The sequence below is a fragment of the Uranotaenia lowii genome, chromosome 3 (assembly GCF_029784155.1).
Source record: "Uranotaenia lowii strain MFRU-FL chromosome 3, ASM2978415v1, whole genome shotgun sequence".
Classification (NCBI taxonomy): Eukaryota; Metazoa; Arthropoda; class Insecta; order Diptera; family Culicidae; genus Uranotaenia; species Uranotaenia lowii.
Genome location: NC_073693.1, coordinates 105457565 through 105477944, shown reverse-complemented (window position 1 = coordinate 105477944; position 20380 = coordinate 105457565). Strand labels below are relative to the sequence as shown.

The window sequence follows — 20380 nt, the reverse complement described above, 5'->3', positions numbered from 1 at the left end:
GAAAAAAACTTATGTAAAAAAAAAATAAAGAATGAAGAGGAGGTTTTATGCCTACGGGAGCATGAACTTGAAAGTAGTTCAACTCCCGCGGGCTTTTCCCTGCTCAGAAAAAAAAAAATCAAAAACAATTTATAAACGCTTTTAATAATCACAGACAGTTGCTTATTCCACGTTAACAGACTTGATTCCCATTTCCTGTCAGTAAAAACAACCATTTCAAATAATTCAATTAGACTCATTTTTTTATCCAAAAGAAACCACCGATCCAAAAACAAAAGTCATCCCCCCATTCCAGATGTGCTGTCTTTGACAGTTACCGAACCATCTAATGCGGATGCGTTTAATGGTGTGTGAGCAAAGAACCTCCCGCCAAGCGAACCCAGTACCAGAACGTTCCGCCGTCGTCTTTATTTCGTTTTCCATTTCCACAGGCTCGATTCATAGCTCTTAGCAGCAGCCAGTTGAAAATTATCCGTCAATGATGATGGCCCCCAAATTGCCACAACAACACAGTTGATTACTATCCTACGTCTATGCCTTCCTACTGCTAGCTATTGGCTGAGAACAAACTCATTTTCTTGTTGTGAGAAAACAAAATAAACCTAGGAACGGACTATAATACGAGCACGTGCTGGGGAAGACAGCAAAAGCAGCAGAAATAAAGAGAACGATCATTCTTGTTTCGGGTGACTTATTAATAAACGATTTTTTTCGCGCCTGCCTTCGAGTCATTCGCCTATCGTGGTTTGATGCGAGTTAATGTTTGTTTTATTTCGAGTCAAAAGATAACTCGCTGTCAGTGGATTGAACAGTTGAGATAATTATGGAACCATTTGCCTATTTCTGTCTTAGTGGGTGATCAAACAATTACAAATTTATTTCAAGATTGTTATGCATCTCATCGGTTCCAACACTTATCCAATATGCCTGATTTAAAGTTGAAAGTAGAATCAAACGACTCAAATTATGTCAATCTTTGAGTAAACCACAAGTAAGCTCTACAAAAAAATTAAACTCCTTGCCAAAGAAAAAATAACGATAACCAAAAAAATTAAACAATACTTTAAATTTCAGAAATTTACAAAACATTACGAAGAATTACAGTTTCCAATTGCTAGTCCCTTTTCGTGGCGTGGGTCAACAATTTAGTTTATATTGTATGATGATTCCAAAGCGTAAAATAGTGACATTATATTTTTTTTTTTTTTTGTTTAAAAATTAAGTTTTATTTGTCAATTTCTCTTACAAAATTTGTCTCCTCTAATTTTATCACTCATCAACATCTAGATGGAAATTTAGTTCAGCTATATCGATTCTACCGTTACATTTATCAACGAAGCAGATATATTTTATAAACAATTTCAGAATTTCCATTCTACGCCTTTCGTTTATTCCTGCTAAAACAGGTCTCAACAGGTCTTCGAAAACGAGCCGCCTCCATCCTCCCAAGATGACTGCTATTCTCTGCTGAAGAACCGTCCAAGCCGGTCCGACTCGAGTACATGTGCAGAACTTGTGGGTTAGAGATTCCGTTTCGCCATTATCACAAAATGTGCAATTTTCGTCGTTAGCTCGCCGCATCACGAAAAGCAGTTTCCGATGAGGTGTCTTCTCGTTCACGAAAAGGTAGAGTTCGGATTTTGATCACAAGGTGGAAGCTGCACTTCGAACGGCGCACATGCAGGAGATCAAGACGGTGGGGGGAGGTACATCGCCGGCGTAGCCAACGACGAAGAGGAGCCACTCCCAACGATGAGTGAAGTTAAGGAAGCCATTCGCCAGATGAATAGAAACAAGTCGGCTGGGAAGGATGGCATCGCAGCTGAACTCATCAAAATGTGCCCGGACAGGTTGGCCGATTGCCTACACCGGTTGATAGTCCGGATCTGGGACATAGAACAGCTACCGGAGGAGTGGAAGGAGGGGGTAATATGTCCCATCTACAAGAAGGGCGACAAATTGGACTGTGAGAACTACCGAGCGATCACTGTCCTCAATGCCGCATACAAAGTGTTGTCCCGAATCCTAATCCGCCGCCTTACGCCACAAGCAAAAAGATTCGTGGGAAGTCATCAGACCGGCTTCATGGAGGGACGGTCAACGACGGACCAGATATTCACATTACGGCAAATCCTCCAAAAATGTCGGGAACACCAGGTCCCTACGCACCATCTATTCATCGACTTCAAAGCCGCATACGACACGATCGACCGTAACGAGCTATGGAAAATCATGGACGAGAACGGCTTTTCCTGGAAGCTGACCAGACTGATCAAGGCGACGATGGATGGAACGCAGTGCTGTGTGTGGATTTCGGGTGAATTGTCGAGTTAATTCGAATCGCGCAGGGGGCTTCGACAAGGTGATAGTCTATCCTGCATGATGTTCAACGTGGCGCTAGAAGGTGCTATTCGACGAGCGGTGGGCGAAATGCGGGGCACGATTTTCAACAGATCCAGTCAACTTATCTGCTTTGCCGATGACATTGATATAGTCGGCAGATCATCTGCGGCGGTGAGGGAGATCTACCGCAAACTGAAACGCGAAGCAGGAAGGATTGGGTTGAGGATTAATACGTCCAAGACGAAGTACATGCTGGCCTGCGGATCCGAAACCGACCGAACCCGCTTGTCCAGTAATAACAAGGTCACGATCGACGGCGACGAGCTGGAGATAGTCGAAGACTTTGTCTATCTCGGCTCACTGGTGACCGCAGACAATGACACCAGCCGTGAGATCCGGAGGCGAATTATCAGCGGAAATCATGCTTACTATGGACTCCACAAGTAACTGCGGTCGAGAAGACTTAGCCCTCGCACGAAGTGTAAAATGTATACGACGCTCATTAGACCGGTTGTTCTCTACGGGCACGAGACATGGATATTGCTCGAGGAGGACCTGCGTACACTCGGAGTATTCGAGCGACGAGTGTTAAGAACCATCTTTGGCGGCGTACAGGAGAACGGAGTGTGGAGGCGAAGGATGAACCACGAGCTCGCGCGATTCTACGGCGAACCCAGTATGCAGAAGGTGGTGAAGGCTGGCCGGATACGGTGGGCGGGACATGTTGCGAGAATGCCGGACGACTGTCCTGCAAAACAGGTGTTCGCTACGAATCCGGTAGGAACAAGACGAGCGGGGGCGCAACGAGCGAGGTGGTTAGACCAAGTGGAGCGTGATCTGGCGAACGTGGGGTGCCCGAGAAATTGGAGAATGGTTGCTATGAACCGAGTGAATTTTAGGAATTATGTTCGTCAAGTTATGTCGTGAGAAGGAATACTATGTAAATAAAATAAAATAAAAATAAAGGAGCACAATCGGTCCTAGATGGCTCCCTTGTGGAACCCCGGAAGTAGCAGGGAACTGTCTGGAATACGAATCCTTAGTTCAGAAACTCAACGGGATGCGTTGAGTTTCTGTTAGAACTTTCGTGTTTCTTGGGAACGATGCAGCTGCTCGAGCTCCTCGAGCTCCTCCTCCTCCAGTCGGCGCTTTTTCTCCTGAAAAAGTCGGACTCGCGCCTCTTCCGCTGTCGGTGATTTTCCACATTTCGACGGGTGCTTCTTTGCACTACTGCCGCCCGCGCGGCATTCTCTTCGTCCATCACCCTCCTACACTCCTCGTCGAACCAGTCGTTCCGTCGAGATCGCTCCACATAACCGATGACGTTCTTCGCAGCACTGTTGATGGCTGTCTTGATGGTATCCCAACAGTCCTCGAGAGGGGCTTCGTCAAGCTCGTCCTCTGCCGGCAGCGCTGCTTTGACCGATTGCGCGTAGTCTGCCGCGACCTCAGGTTGCTTCAGTCGTGCGATATTTAACCGAGGCGGGCGTCGGTTTCGTGTGTTGTTCACTACGGAGAGTTTTGGGCGCATCTTCACCATCACCTAGTGGTCTGACTCAATGTTGGCGTCTCGACAGGATCTGACGTCGATGATGTCCGAGAAGTGCCGGCTGTCAATCAAAACGTGGTCGATCTGTGATTGCGTTTGATACGGTGATCTCCAGGTGTACTTGTGTGGGAGGCGGTGCTGGAAAAAGGTACTACGTACGGCCATTCGTTTGGAGGCGGCGAAATCAATAAGTCTGAGGCCGTTTTCGTTGATCAGCTGGTGTGAACTGAACCTTGCCAATTGTCGGTTTGAATTCCTTCTCCTGGCCGACCTGAGCATTAAAATCCCCGATGACGATCTTGATATCATGTGTTGGGCAACGGTCGTATTCACGCTCCAGCTGCGCGTAGAATTCGTCTTTGTCGTCACCGGTACTTCCGAGGTGAGGGCTGTGCACGTTGATGATGAAGATGTTGAAGTACCGGCCCTTGATTTTCAACCGGCACATTCGTGAGTTGATCGGCCACCACCCGATCACGCGCTTTTGCATCTTTCCCATCATTATAAAAGCTGTTCCAAGCTCGTGTGTGTTGCCGCAGCTCTGGTAGATGGCACGACCATCTGGGTACGTTCGCAGCGTGAAGCCCTTCCAGCATATCTCCTGCAGCGCTACGATGTCGAATTTGCGGCTCTTCAATTCGTTGGAGAGCACGTGGGTACTGCCCACAAAATTTAGAGATCGGCAGTTCCATGTTCCAAGTTTCCAATCGCTAGTCTCTTTTCGTCGCGTGGGTCTTTGCCGATTTCCATCCAAAATTTGTTGTTCGTTGTTCGTTGCTTATGTTTTTTTGTAGTCACGGGCTCGCAAGGCCCGCAGCTAACCCCACTATCTCGCATGAGGACCGTCGTGATGTTGCTGTTTTGGGTCCCGAACACCACCAGGACGTTGTTGCACTCCGCACGCCGCCCCTGACATGGAGAACAGACGCGTACGAAGCCCCCTGACTCAGTCTGCATGCGACCAAAGCATCCACCAGGGTTGGGTACCCGATCTCCGCTAAGGTTGCTCGCACCCCAGCTAGCACCACGGGGAGATTGAGAATCGGAATTGCAGACAAGAGGTGATATGACCACTACCCGAAGGTTGGGTGTATGGGGTCTCGAGTTGCACATTGTCTACCGTTCACTAGCCAAGAATCAATTAGAACTTAAATATTGAGCTGCATAGAAACTACTTCAGATCAATGATGGGGCTGAGAAAGCTTCTTTGTACCAGTTTTATGGGACTTTTGGTTGCTTGGGTACTTTATAATGTGGTTAATTTTCAGAGACGGCGATTTTTTTTCTTGAAAGTGTTCTAAAAAGTCTTCGAAAAGCCCATTGAAGTACATATGGATTAAATGTTCTTTTTCTAGTAGCATCTTGTATTAAAAACCGAATCGTTCCATTCCATGTATTACAGCATGTATTTACCAAATTTCATTACTCGAAACCAAATCACATTCCGTGTCGTTTATTCTATGAAATTGAGCAACGGCACTCACATCGCAGTGGGCAAGACAGCGAACAGCGGAATCCAGAGCTATGAGTTTTCACATTTTGGTGTTTAGTTGATTTGCCACTTAGCTGATGTGGCACTGCTGGCAGCTCTCTTTTACAAAATCTCTGCTGAGCTTGTATCGTCCCTCCAACTTTACCAAACTGGGCGATTTCAACGTAGCGATCCAAACTTGAATCCGAGGCGCTTCGTTTGTGGTGGGAGCCACCTCTGGAATTAAAGATTCTGATTAATTTAAGGATGGAATATTGCACTTGAAAGGAATAAAAACCTTTTTTGAGATTTTGGAAACGGTTTCAAATATTCCTGCTTGTCTTCAATGTCACAGGTTGTGACTTTGGACTTCATTTGATCTATTTCTGAAAACAAAAATCAATCCAGGTCATACCTTAGAAAAAGTTGAAGAATATGAAACATTACTTTTTTGGAAAATGGTTATTCTTTTGAAAAAGTAACATGTCAGGAGAATACCTCCAATAAGGGCAATTAATGTGGACGAGACCATGATGATTATGACCTTAGTTTTGTCACTCTGCACCATCCACAGTCGTTGATCCAGAGTTGGTAGAAGCCGATACGGAAGACAATCGAATGGCGTATTCAAAGCGTCGTGATCATTGAGCACACAAAACATATAATTTTCTCCCGGTCGAAGGTTTGTTATTCGGGTATTGCATCCAGAGATTTCCCCGCATCGGAAAGCTTCAAATGTTCCTTGGGCGTTTTTTCTGGACGTGGCGCCGTCAAACCAGACGATCGTACAACGGAAGTATTGTCTATCGAAGACTATCTCAACAGCACCTTCCGCAATTTCGGTCACCGAGAATTTTCTGGAACGTTGAGGAAGATCAAGTGATGATCCTGGGAGAACAATCGAACGGTTTAAGCTGTCTGTTTCTGTAGTTGTCATACATTGTAGATTGTAGAAGCTTGGTGGTTCCTCAGATGAAGTTGTCCCAGTACTCTCAACCTCTGGTGTTGTTGAAGATGGTGCAAACTCTAGATCGTCCGTTGTTGGTATTGATGGAAGATCGTACGGCACATAGCTAGGGGTAGTGGTTGTTTCTGATGTTGGATTTATAATTGTGGTCGTTGTTTGCGTAGTTGTTTTAGTAGTTGTTGCATCATTACACAAATCAACTTCCGATACCAACTGATTAAACAGCTCTGCAGGCCCATAGCAAGTATAGGTGTTACTATTTCTCATCACATCTGGATAGGATTTGATCAACGATTGTAAATAAAACAAAGAGCAATCACATTCGAAGGGGTTTCCCAATAAATAGATGTCAGCGCCTTTTTCAATTAAACTGTCGAATGTGTGATTTTCGATGGTTGCCAAGTTATTAAGCTCTAACCCTAGATATTTTACCGAACTGCTTATATTATCGATCAACCCTTTACTCACATGTGAGAGGTTTGAACCACTTATGGTTAAAAACTTCAACTCTGGTGTAGAAGAGAAAGCGTCGTCCTCAATCAACGGGGAGATATTGTTAAACATTATATACACAGAATCCAAACGTTCCATGATCACCGTTCCTGTGAATGCACGTGGACTAAGTCCTGGAGAACAGCCAACCAGTATAAGTTGATTTAAACTGGATTTCATAGGTGCCAAAATCTCGGGCTGAACATGATTCAATGGTAGCGAGCTCAAATACAAAACTTCCAACTGAGATAGCCCGATGAAAGTGCTGGATTCTAGTTCAGTAATATTGAGATTACTAACTATAAGTAGAGATAAATTAAGAAAAGGGCGGCTAACGAAGGATCCTGATTCAATTTTCTCTATGTTAGACTGAGATAGCGATAGGGATCTGATATTGATTTCATCGTCCAGATCAAGCCAACCAGGGAACAGTGTGCCATTTTCAATATACAAATTATAAATATACAATTCAATCTGATCACACCTGGCGGGCTGAAAAAGCAGAGAGGAAAATAGTTGGCATTAGCAACTATTAGTAGTGCTGCAGATTCAGCCATGCATTTAAATAATTTTTAGATAAAAGTCAAAGTGTTATTTCATTTACTCACCACTCTATAAGCCCAATTGATTTCTGTGGATAAGTTACCAATATATACATCTAAACAAAACATTAAACAAAACGTGTCTATTTGACACGACGGAGCAGTCCAACTTAAGGCACCGATATTCTCATTCGCATTATTTATAGCTGTCTCAATTATGTTACTTTGCGATGCAATAAAGTTGTCAATTTGATCATGTGAACTGAAAGGATTCTTTTAATTGAACTATATCTTCAATAGAAAACAAGAAACTTACACATGTTTGAAGTTGTTTTTGCCTGACGATATACTTCCAAACAGCAACACAACCATAATTGACGTACAGGAGAACCTAAGGAGAGACCCAATTTAAAATTCGCTTTCAATCCGGTCAAGTAATTCCCTCAAATACCTGCACTTTGGTTTTCGACCAGGCCAAAAGATTTTCATTTTCCCCAAGAGAGTTTTCCCCCACAATTGACGCACTATATTGGTAGCAATTTTCCGACAATCAATCGGGAGGCTTATCTCGTCATTGAAGCTTAATTATTGACTCTTGTTTTTGCTACTAAGTACAGCGCTGATAAGACAATATGCGTTGATGACAATTTTATCTCCAAGAGCAAATTAGGAAAAGCAAATAGAATGATAATCCTGTCGATATGTTTTCATTTTCTTTCTCACATCGGGGAAGAAGTTTAAGCGTTCACACAGCTTTCGAAGATTTATGGTGCATTGCATATTGCATAGTGCATATTGAGAAAACGCAGTGGTTTCAGTGGTGGAATAGAGTTATCTTTATTCAGTTTCGTCAGTGAGGTCATTTGAGTACAATTTTATTAACTAGCGATAGCTAATTTTCACTTTCCACTTCTTATATTCCATATCCGGGCAAGTAATCATTTCTTAATGAGTAAAATGATACTTCTACCCAGAATATCTGGCAACAATGTTGTGTTACCACGAACCCAATTTGAGTAGTCTCGCTTAGCCGTGTGATGATGTAAAAATTTGTACCGCGATTATCATCATCACTTGTCATCAGCACTCATTGATCCATTGGTCTTGGTCCGCGATGCCAGGTAAATGTTTGACGTTTTGTAGTTAGGAAAAAATGTAAACAAAAGGGTGTAAATTTTCGATGAATTCAAAACTCGGCTTTTTACTTCAGAGATCTCTTAAAAAGTAAGTAGAATCAACTTTTAGGTCTTCTTCTAGTGTTTTAAATTTTTTTAAAAAAAATATTGGTAGCTACAAAGCGATAAATTGAGTATCAAAAACTGGTGTTTTTCTTGCGATTGAAAACACACCTAAATATTTTAAAGGGATTTGAATGAAAAAGTGTTATTTTCACAAAACATTCATTCGAAAAAATTGTTGGAGATATTTGTAAGCTAAATTTACGAAAGTTTTGGAAAGCATTCTTAAAAGGAAAAAACCTGGTTGAAAAAACTGGAATTTTATCCTGTTTTCTGTTAACCAAAGTAACAAATTTGATGGTTTTTTCTGGAATAGATGGAGTGTTTGAGTTGTTTTTTGTACTGGAAGAAGATTTGAAGTGATTTAGATTTTTTATAGATTTATTTAAGAGTGGTATTTTGTTTATGAAAAATGCACTTCTGGAATGTCTGCTCTTATGTGAGAGCTGTTTGCTCATTTTTCGAAAAATTTTGTAAAAAAAATCGAATGTATTTCTGTCGGCGTGTCTTGCAAGTACCTTTGCATGACAAAATTTTGCTCAATAATTATTAAAAAATAACATTAGGAGCTAATTCCCTTTTAATTATATGCCTGTTCCTAAAAGCTTCCCAAATTCTCTTAACTCTTGTATGGAGCACTTTGTAGCGCTACTGTTTGGTTAATATCTCGGATTGCGAATTGGACACAAAACATGTGGAGAAACCGAAACAAACAATGTTTTGGTTCTGCTCGTGGCAGCAAAAATCGTCTGCTGCTGCTCCGGATGCCGGAGAAATCCGTTAGTTTCAACAGGAACTAACACATTCTCATATTGTGGTGCTCCTGGTAGATGGACTTGGAAGTTCTTGGCGCCCACGTGTCAAGAATTTTGTCAACTTCACGTATGTATTTTTGATATTGCGCAAATCGACTATACTTTGTAAACAATCAACATGGAAGCCGAGAGAAGGTAAAAAATTGTGCTCAGTTAATTGAAAATCCATTGTGGTCTGCATCTGGGCTTGCTAAATAGCTTAAATTGCCCAGAAATACCGTTTGGCGCGTTATCAGATGGTAGAGGAAAACATTGACGATGGAAGCCTCAAGCCAATCGTCGGAGTGGAACTGTCGACCGGAAACTGCTCGGTAAGATTTTGTAGACGATTAAGAGGAATTCAAATCTGTTGGACCGTGATTTGACCAGAAAATTCGGTGCTTCCAATAGTATCGTGAGGAAAATTTGACTCCGTGAAGGAATCAAGTCGTATCGAGCTAGGAAACAGTAAAATCAGTCCATAAACCTAAACAGAGAGGCCAAAATCCGTGGTCGGAAGCTATACAACCAAATGCTCACCAAGTTTGACAGGTGTCTTTTGATGGACGATGAAACCTATGTCAAGGCTGATTTCGGGTAAATCCCAGGTCAAAAATGTTACTTGGCAACGGCTCGGGGGGATGTTCCAGCCAAATTCAAATTTTATTTTTGCTGACAAATTTTCATGAAAATTTCATGAAAAAAAATATCTCCCAAAACGAATTTTTCCGTTTATTCGATCCCTCGACTATCCCGTAATGATTTGGCCAGATTTGGAAGCTAAGCTGTCATCACAGCAAAGTCGTTCAAAAATGGTATACAGAGAAAGAGGTCCAGTTTGTTCCGAAAAACCTTTATCCACCTAACTGTCTTCAGCTAAGATGGACGAAGAAGGTGTGCGCCGCCTAATGAGCCTTGAAAAAGAAATAAATCGAGAATTCTTTTGAAACCGTGACGAGTAATTTTATCTGTATTTTCCTAAAAAGTTTGTAGAAAACGCTTCATTTGTATATAAAAAAGATCTTGAATTCAATAATAAATAACTGGAATACAGATAATACTTGGTTTCTTTCAGATATATGCAATGCGGTTGCTCTGCGAGGATAATGCCGATAAGAAAGCTTGTTAGTGCTGTTTGGGGCACTTATACAAACGTGAGTCTGCAAGCCTACTCAAGCCTCTAGAGAGGCTGTTATACCTACTCAGTCCTCCCTCAGTCAGTTAGCGGCAATTTAACGGTTAAGCCGCATCTTAGATTTGGTAGCGTTGCTCGATCGGTGGGTGATTTCCTGAGGACGGAATGAAGTTGCACAAGTGCCGGTGCGGCATAGAACCTGTTGAAAACGCAGGTGTAGTGGAATCGTCATCGCCTTCATCACTGCTCTCGTAGTTGCTCTCGTGTCGTACCATATGATGACTTGCACCAGAATCGGTGGCAAATCATCGTTGATTCTGGTAGCTGATAACCTCAGCAGGCAAACGTGCAGGAGTTCTTGCATGTCGCTTTCTGGTAACCTCAGAAAAACAACCTCTGATTAATTATAGCGCCATTTTTCGATGACACCGAGAACTGCCAAGACTTCGTTCGGTAGCACTCTTTCATAAAGCCCCAAAATCAAGGGGTGGTTGAAAACGCCATCGCCCGAACAACCTCTTTCGAAGCACCTGGAACAGTTTCCAATCATCGAAGAAGATTTTACGCATACTAACGACAGCGCAGCTCTAAAGAACGAAAATAATCCTCTTGATTTCCAGATTGCTCCGAAAAAGCCGAAGGCAACGTTCAGCTGCATGCAACCCATCTGGATCTGGACATTCCACAACCCGTCGGAAATGAACTCACACTGTTATCCGCAGCATGACTCGTGGCGATCTCGAGAATAAACCTCCTGGAACCAGACTTCCCGGCATCGAACTCCAGTGGCACCTTCTGGCTAACTTGAAGCATCTCTTGGCCTCAACGCTGACGATTCTCTGCGTTGGTGGTCCTCCTCTGCACTTGGATCAGCTCATAACTGCTGATCAAAGTGCTTAGCCAAAGCACATGAGTACCCCTCTCGGCTATCATCTCCACCCTATTCATCTGAAGTATTGCCCCAACAGACCAGGTTCCAGTCAACTGCGACTTTGCGGCCGTCGGGCGTGAGCTCACGTATGCTGACCGCTGCGTGCCTCGTGATGACATCGAGGGTAGCTTCCGCGGACGGGACCTCCGCGCTGGCTCTCTCCAGTGGTCTTCAGGTTTGTTAACGTTAGTCATCAACATTGCTACACTGAAGTGATACTCTCACTTATTAATTTCCCATATATGTATGGCAACACTGCTGCGTTACCACAAACCTAACTTGAGTACTTTCGCTTAATCGTGTGATGGTGTAAACATTTGTACCGTGTTAACAATCATGACCTGGCATCAGCAATCATCAAAATATTGATCGCAATAGGCGATGGAAACACTGCCGCTTCACCCAACTATTGACATTTTTTACGGGGTTATCTTGAGAAGAGAAAGAACAATGTTTTGGTTTCGACGGCGGAGCAGCAGAATTTTCTACTGCACCAGATACGTTTGCTTGCCGGAGGATCCGAACAAAACGGTGAATTTCAACAGATCCTTATGCCGACAATTCCACCTCCAACGATGGTCATTATTGGAGTAGAATCTGATTTGTGGGTGTAGTTTACTAGTTTGGTGTCAAAACTATAACCTGATTCTCAGTAAATGAGGTTTGCTCCAATCGGAATCGAGCAGTTTCGATTTATTCACTACAGTTGTCGCACCGGGAAATAAATGGCAGAGGTATAATCTGGAGGGTTGGTTTACCTATTGCAGGAAATTTATTTAGGATTGATACACGCGTTGAAAAGTTATGGAACGTGAAAGACGCTTAGCTCGAAGTTATGATTTTTCCTATACTGCTCTCTGTAGATATGCCATATTTTGGTCGTTCAAAAGCTAACTGATTCCTCGTTTAAAGGGTGATACGTTCATAATTTGGCCAAGGGAAAACGCGTGTAAATCGGTGAAATCGTTTATTAAAAAAAATTAAATAAAATTTCTTTTTCAAGTTTCATAAGTATAAAATTCAGGAAAAATGTTCAGTTAGGTTTCCGCTTTTCCAAATCCGAATTGCCGGGCTTTACGCTTAACCCCTGCCATCAGATTTTGTACAGCCACCTTGTCCACCTTCTTCGCCGCAGAAAGCCAGTTTGCCTTGAACTGCTGCTCGTCCTTAGCAGTTTTTTTGGTCTTCTTCAGTTTACGCTTGACAATAGCCCAGTATTTCTCAATTGGGCGGAGCTCTGGCGTGTTGGGAGCGTTCTTGTCCTAGGGAACCACCTGCACGTTGTTGGCGGCGTACCACTCCATGGCCTTTTTACCGTAATGGCAAGATGCCAAATCCGGCTAAAACAGTACGGAACAACCATGTTTCTTCAGGAAAGGCAGCAGACGTTTATTCAAACACACTTTCACATAAATTTCTTGGTTGACAGTCCCGGAAGCTATGAAAATGCTGCTCTTCAAGTCACTGGTACAGGTGGCTTGCCAAATCAGATATTTCTTCGCAAACTTTGACAGTTTTATGTGCTTGAAAATATCTGCTACCTTTCCCCTCCCTTTTGCCGTATAAAATTCTTGTCCCGGAAGCTGCTTGTAGTCGGCTTTGACGTAGGTTTCGTCGTCCATTACCTTGCAGTCAAACTTCGCCAGCATCGTCGTGTACAGCCTCCGGGATCGCGCTTTGGCCGTCGTATTTTGTTTATCATCGCGATTTGGAGTCACTACCTTCTTGTAAGTCGATAGTCCGGCTCGTTTTTTGGCTCGATGCACGGTTGTAGACGATACACCCAGCTTATTTGCGGCATCTCGGAGAGAGAGATTAGGGTTTCGCTTGAAACTACCGGCAACTCTCTTTGTCGTCTCAGCGGCTTCCGGTTTTCGATTTCTTCCTGATCCAGACTTCCTGGCTATCGACAAACGTTTCCCAAACACTTTAATTACATTTGTAACGGTTAGTTTGGCAAATTTTAGCGATTTTGTCAGCTTTGCGTGCGAGTAGCTCGGAATTTTGCGATGCGCGAGCAAAATTTGGATACGCTGCTCTTCTTCCTTGGACGGCATTTTGACAACTGAAAAGTGAATTCCAAAATAAAATAGAAGCAACATTCTACACACACACACCCCTCCAAAATGAGGGGTGTTCAGGTTTTTGAAATGCAAAATTGAAAGAAATACGTCAAGTTGATATTGATCAAATTTTGACCGTATAACCCTTTAAGTGCATGAGTGTAAGAGAACGATCAACGAAAACAACCGAAATGAAATATAAAAGTATGAATGAAAAAGAACAATAAACGGAAAAACTAGCAACGAGCAACATAGAAGAATTTCATCACACGAATCAAAAAGTTAAAGTTTACTTACATGCGCATTTAAAAATTCTGAAAAAAAGATTCTGGTAGAATTTTGAACCAAATCAGAGCTTTAAAGACCCTAGGGTTTGAGAAATTCAAAAATGACCCCAAATCAACTCAGTCAAATGTGGTTCCCTTACGAATGAGAGGTATTGAGAGGTATTGATGGCTGTCATCAGTCATCGATACGACAATCATATGATATCTTAAATTTATTCTTCAAATATTCATAAAGTAGCTTAACAGACTAATTAAAATTATACAATGCAGTAGTACTATTTCGATAGTTTTCAATTTCAATTTACGTAAATGTTGCTGTTTTGAATGAACAATAGATAAACTTTGAGATCAATGCAAATTCCAGTTGCTCAAGGCGCCACGCCATGAGAGCAGCTCGCAGACACCCCCGAGCACCGTTGACAAAATGGCGGCAAACTTTCAACGTAGAAAGGCTCGCTGTAAATCTGATGCTCCTGGAAGTTAACATTGATCGTGGTAGATTGCTGCTCGCTGTTCCGTTTGCTGCTGTACGGATGCGGCGGAAGTGGAGGCGGCGGTGGTTCCCTCGGAAAACTGTCGATACCTCCCGAGTTTGAGAAGGTGGTACTCTTATGATTTGCCGCTCCGAGCTTCCAAGCGATGTACCGGAACTGGGTGGCGGAAACGTAGCTGCGACAGCTTTCCAGACTGGTTTCCGAGGCGCTGCGTTTGTGCATGGAGAATTTCCTGGAAAAAAGAAAGTAGGATTCAAAATTTGTCGCGAGAAACTTTGGTAGGATTTTATTAAGAAGATCCATACTTCAGTTTTTTTAGTATTATACCTCTCATGTGCTACAGGAGTCATGTAGTACTGGGTGGGTGCAGTATTCTCAATAGTAACCTCGGTAATAACCTGTTTGGATGCTGAAAAAATTAAAGAATACAAGAATTGATTGACTTATAAGATCTCACCAGCGTGCTGTAGTTTTTTTTACATGATAGTAATTCCCCCAAATGTCAATACCAAATATTTATAACAAAGAAATACTAACATTTCTGATGCGTTATGAATCGTTTCAAGCAGAAGTACGTGAAGAGCACCCCAACCATAACGGCCACCAAAATCGATGATATCAGGAGGCTGATTACTTTAACCTTATCATTCGCCACCAGCCACGTTCGATGACCCCTGATCGGCAACATTTGATGGGGTAGACAATCGAAGGGAGAAATCGAAGACTCGTGCGGATGCAGCACGCAGAAGACGTAATTCAAACCGGGATGAAGATTGGGTATCCGAATGGCGTTTTCGTAGATGTCCAAACACAGGGCAGCCTCTTCGATGTTCCAGCTAAACGGAGTTCTGTCACTAGCAGTATCGTAGAACCAGACAATCGTTGAATCGCAATACCGCTTGTCAAAGATGATTTCCACGACACCTTCGTCAATTTCGGTTATGGCGAATATTTTAGATCTGCGGGTGATATCCTGCGTTGAGCCGATGACCGATATAACGTTTGAGTTTATCAGAAACAACTCTTTTGCGCACTGCAATGTAAGTAATTTTGAAGCATTATCCAATGTAGATGTCTCTGTAGTATCCGCTATGGTAGATGTTTCTGTTGTATCAGTTTCTACTGTGGTGGTTGTATCATCGAATTCCGTAGTAGTACCGGCACTTGTACCGGGTGTGCTGTCTGTAGGCATTGGAAAACAAAATTCTGATTCAGATACCAGTTGATCAGCAAAATTATCTGGTTCGTGGCATAAAATTTCATCAAACAACCCCTCATTGTCACGAATCGTGTTTTGCAGATATACTAAAGAGCAACTACAATCGAATAAATTTCCGTTCAAATAAATTTTCACGTCTCTGTCGATTAGTCTTTCAAAAGTGCCGAATTCGATTGTCTTCAGTAGATTTCGCTGCAAATGAATTTGTTCCACAACACTGCCAATGTTATCGATCAATCCCTTGCTCAGCTGAGTAAGTCCCGAATCACTCAAATAGAGGTTCTTCAGCATAGGAGCCATGCAAAAGGCGTCGTCTTCAATACCGTTGCTATAATTGTTGAACCTTAGAAACGCATTTTGCAATTGATCCAGCATCACTGATCCCGTAAATGCACGAGGGCTTATGCCTTGCAAGCTGGATTCTACCAGCAACGTACGCAATGTAGACTTCACTGGATCCAGCACCTGAGGATCAACGAAAGTGAGCGATAGATTTTTCAAGCTAAGCTCCTCTAAACACTCAAATCCTGTGAAGACATCCTGCTTCAGCCTCCAAATTTCCAGGCTGTCTAGTGTGAGTTGTGTAGTATTACGTAAGGCTACCACCTCGAAGGATCCAGGTTCGATTTCGGAGATTTTGGACTGCCTAATCGTTAGCGTCGTCACACCAACGACGTCTCTTAGATCTAGCCATCCTGGAAATAGGATTCCATCCTCGAGCAGAAGGTTTTCGACGAGTAAATCGATTTCCTTACATGGAGGATGCTGGAAAGAAGCAACGAACATCAGTATTTAATGTTAAAAAAAACTATGCATGTTTTAATTTATAGATTAATCATGCAATCATTTTAAAACTCAGTAATCACCGGACTAATAAAACTATGTATTAGGGTAGAAATGGATGTATGGATCATGATCAAATTTAGAAAACCGAACATATCCATTTTGTAGATTGGCCCAAAAAATATGGAAATTTGAAGAAAAATATGTTGTTGTTTTTCACAATAATCCTATCTCTTTTTTAAATTTATTTTTTATCAAAAGTCTTAACATATTGCGGCCTTCAATAAAGCAGATCAAGGTTAAAGGTAAAGGTTAAAGGTAAAGGTAAAGGTAAAGGTAAAGGTAAAGGTAAAGGTAAAGGTAAAGGTAAAGGTAAAGGTAAAGGTAAAGGTAAAGGTAAAGGTAAAGGTAAAGGTAAAGGTAAAGGTAAAGGTAAAGGTAAAGGTAAAGGTAAAGGTAAAGGTAAAGGTAAAGGTAAAGGTAAAGGTAAAGGTAAAGGTAAAGGTAAAGGTAAAGGTAAAGGTAAAGGTAAAGGTAAAGGTAAAGGTAAAGGTAAAGGTAAAGGTAAAGGTAAAGGTAAAGGTAAAGGTAAAGGTAAAGGTAAAGGTAAAGGTAAAGGTAAAGGTAAAGGTAAAGGTAAAGGTAAAGGTAAAGGTAAAGGTAAAGGTAAAGGTAAAGGTAAAGGTAAAGGTAAAGGTAAAGGTAAAGGTAAAGGTAAAGGTAAAGGTAAAGGTAAAGGTAAAGGTAAAGGTAAAGGTAAAGGTAAAGGTAAAGGTAAAGGTAAAGGTAAAGGTAAAGGTAAAGGTAAAGGTAAAGGTAAAGGTAAAGGTAAAGGTAAAGGTAAAGGTAAAGGTAAAGGTAAAGGTAAAGGTAAAGGTAAAGGTAAAGGTAAAGGTAAAGGTAAAGGTAAAGGTAAAGGTAAAGGTAAAGGTAAAGGTAAAGATAAAGATAAAGGTAAAGGTAAAGGTAAAGGTAAAGGTAAAGGTAAAGGTAAAGGTAAAGGTAAAGGTAAAGGTAAAGGTAAAGGTAAAGGTAAAGGTAAAGGTAAAGGTAAAAGTAAATGTTAAGGTAAAGGTAGAGCTTCAGGACACTCTTCCGTATCGTAGTTTCGACAGTGCTACGTTTGCATGGAGACGCCTCTTGCTTCTCTTTGGACCAAGACAGTTAGGCATAATCCAGGGCAATGAGTCGATGGCTTCCGATGCACTCTCACAACAGTATTTGACATGCGCACCAAAACTTAAGCGTTTCTCGACCGTTACTTCTACTCCTAGGTTCTCCAGCTGCTGTTTCGAAGATGTCGTGTGTCTTCCAACAGTAATCTCCACGCGCGGCACAACTTTTTTGCTAGTCACGAGCAGAACTTCGGTTCTATGTAGGGTTATCTGAAGCTTAACTCCTTCCATCTAGATGGCAAAGCTTTCTACAGACACCGATACAAGGCCTTCTAACTCCTCGATTGTTTCGTCGGTGATCGTGAGCACGATATCGTCTTTAAATCCTACTAAATGAGCAGCTACAGGTTGTTTAAGCGTTATCAACTCATTATACCAACCTGCATTCCAGAGCACAAGCTCAAGTATGTTGTCGGTTTCGTAGATCAAGACTCGATTTTCAAAAAAGGCTAACTATTTGGCTTGAGATTAAGTTAAGGATAAGGTTAACCTTAAAACCTTGGAATGCTGAGAAATTCGAAGTTAAAATTGTTCAAAAACATTTTTTTAGAAAAAAAAATCAGTGTCAGTTGGCTGTTGGAAGACGATGATATCGGAATTCAGCTGAAGAAAAACTACTTTATTTTACTTCACTTTTTCTTAAAATCTACAAAAAGGTGTTTGAATATTTTTGTATAGTTATTTCACTATTATTTCATTTTGCACGAAAAAAAAAATTAAGGAAATGATATTGTTTTAATTTTTTGAATTAAACCAACATCGAGCTTTGGTGAGTCACATTTTAAATACTTATGTTCTAAGGGCATCCGCAGCAATCGCGAGTATAGTGAAAATGCTCACGCGTTTGATCACTCTCATACCGCACCGGGGGTTAGTATGAGGGTGAGCAAAATAGGGCCGTTGCCGTCGGGACCGACAAAATCACCAAATTTGCTCACTAGAAAGGGGCGAGAGCAAACATGCACTGAAAAAAATCTACGATTTAAGGCTAAGTTAAACAAACGATGTTTATTAAAATTTTGTAATTTTGGTAAACAATTTGCTAATTAATTAAGCAATTGTGGCTCTTCTTTTGATTCGGTCGAATGTGCGGACGGAATTTTGTTCGCCGGGGGATCGGAAATGTGTCGAAGATTATATAGAGCCATTTTGGAAGTATTCTGTGCTGGGTCAAAAGAGGTGAAAATTTAGGCCCTCGGAATCGGTGGCCCAGGGTTTGTTCTTTGTAGCCGAGTGGGTCGTCGGAATCAGCATAATTTTGAACAGTGCAGAACTTGCAATTGACCAGCATCGAGTAACAACAACGTAAGCGATGAAGGTAAGTGAAAAAACTGTTTATTTAGCGAAAATTTATTTTTTTTAAATTTTTTTCTACCCTCCGTACAGCTTGGAAAAGTACGCAGCAGATAGAAGAAAAAACTTCACCGTCTGACCGGATCCATGAGCAGCATCTTTAGCAGATAGGTTTGAACCGGGGCAATGACGCATACAATCCTCCTTCTCGCTGCGCTGCACCAGGGCAAACGGTTCCGACTCACTGAAGCCGAAGTCTTAAACCAGCGGCGGAGAACCTCCTGTTTGATCGTGGAACTCCACAGCAGCTGGCATATTTCGCGCAAGTTTTTATCTTATTAAATTATTGAACATAACTTGATAAAATTAGTAAATATAATTAGTGTAATAGTAAATATAGTATAATGAATCTCTTCAAAGGAAATTATTTTCCATTGAGATTCATATTGTTGTCAATTTAGTTAAATAATACATTTCCTCGCACGACATTAAACAATTTTGTGTTCTCAGCATGATTAAAATTTGCTCGCGTTAACTTTTATTATTCATTGCTGCCAGACATGCTGAGAACAGTAGCGTCCATTACCAGGGGGCTCAATTGAGCCTTTTGGTGTGGGGGAGTGTGGTGGGCCGCTACAAAAAAAAAAAAAAAAAAAAAAAAAAAAAAAAAAAAAAAAAAAAAAAAAAAAAAAAAAAAAAGTTCCGCTGAATTTCGGATGATTCCGGCTGCAACTGCACAGAAGTTCTTGCTGCATCCACCACCTGACCAGGTTGCTGGTTGCTCGAAACTGCGTGGCCCTGTTGCTGCTGTATGGCATCTTCAACCAGCATGTCGACTTTGGCGTCACATAACGGAGAACAGTTAACCCGTCGAATAACCCCCAACAATCGCTATGCATTATAACAATTAACTATTAATAAAAATGATAATAACGCGAAATTTAAGCGAAAAAACTTTCGACTCCAAAAATTTATTCGATCTGTAAATTTAATTTAATATTTTCTGTTAAAGTTTTCTCAGTGCAATGCACAATTTAAAAATAATATGCTTCCACCCGGTGCGCGAAAGAGTGTGTATACCTAAATCGGTCCGCTGAAATGAGCAAAATCGGGCCGCGTTTACTCCCGTATTGGTGCGTTTGCTCTAATGTTCAGGAAATACTCACCCGAAAAAACGCAAGAATCCTGTCGTTTATGCTATCTACTAACATGTTCTTACAAGTGATTAAACATCCAGGACCAATGGAGCAGCTTGAATCAACCCAATACTGAGAGTTGCCTCTATAATTTTGATATTGAAATCCTTCACCATACTTAATTTGAAACTCAACCACATTGTTTCCCGTACTATTGGAGCTGCAACACAAATCGGTTTAAGCGAAATGCACTCTCAAAGAAAAAAAATATATCACCTTATTCTTTCGTGACTGTCTTCTCCTCGAGTTTTTGCTAAATAATATAAAACCAAAGTCAACAGAAACGAACAATAAACCGTACCACAACGCATAAACATGCTTTAATAACTAAAGGAACCGAAAACTATTCCTTTTGGTCTACGTATTGAAACACTAAATCCTGTGGGAAGAACTTTCAGATGCATCCGA

General features: G+C 41.6%; 1 protein-coding gene across 2 annotated transcripts; it reads right to left on the bottom strand.

Annotated features, from left to right (window-relative positions):
- Window positions 1-14011: 14011 nt before the first annotated feature.
- Window positions 14012-20380, bottom strand: LOC129756850 (uncharacterized). 2 transcript variants are annotated; one of them, XM_055753879.1, is made up of 5 exons: window positions 20189-20380; window positions 19943-20132; window positions 14844-16290; window positions 14634-14715; window positions 14012-14579 (listed from the first exon to the last, which is right to left on the bottom strand). In XM_055753879.1, the coding sequence occupies exons 1-5, from the start codon at window positions 20287-20289 to the stop codon at window positions 14114-14116; spliced, it is 2286 nt and encodes a 761-aa protein (XP_055609854.1). In that variant the 5' UTR covers window positions 20290-20380; the 3' UTR covers window positions 14012-14113. The 2 variants fall into 2 exon arrangements, with proteins under 2 accessions (XP_055609854.1, XP_055609855.1); XM_055753880.1 differs by having other exon boundaries at window positions 14012-14538.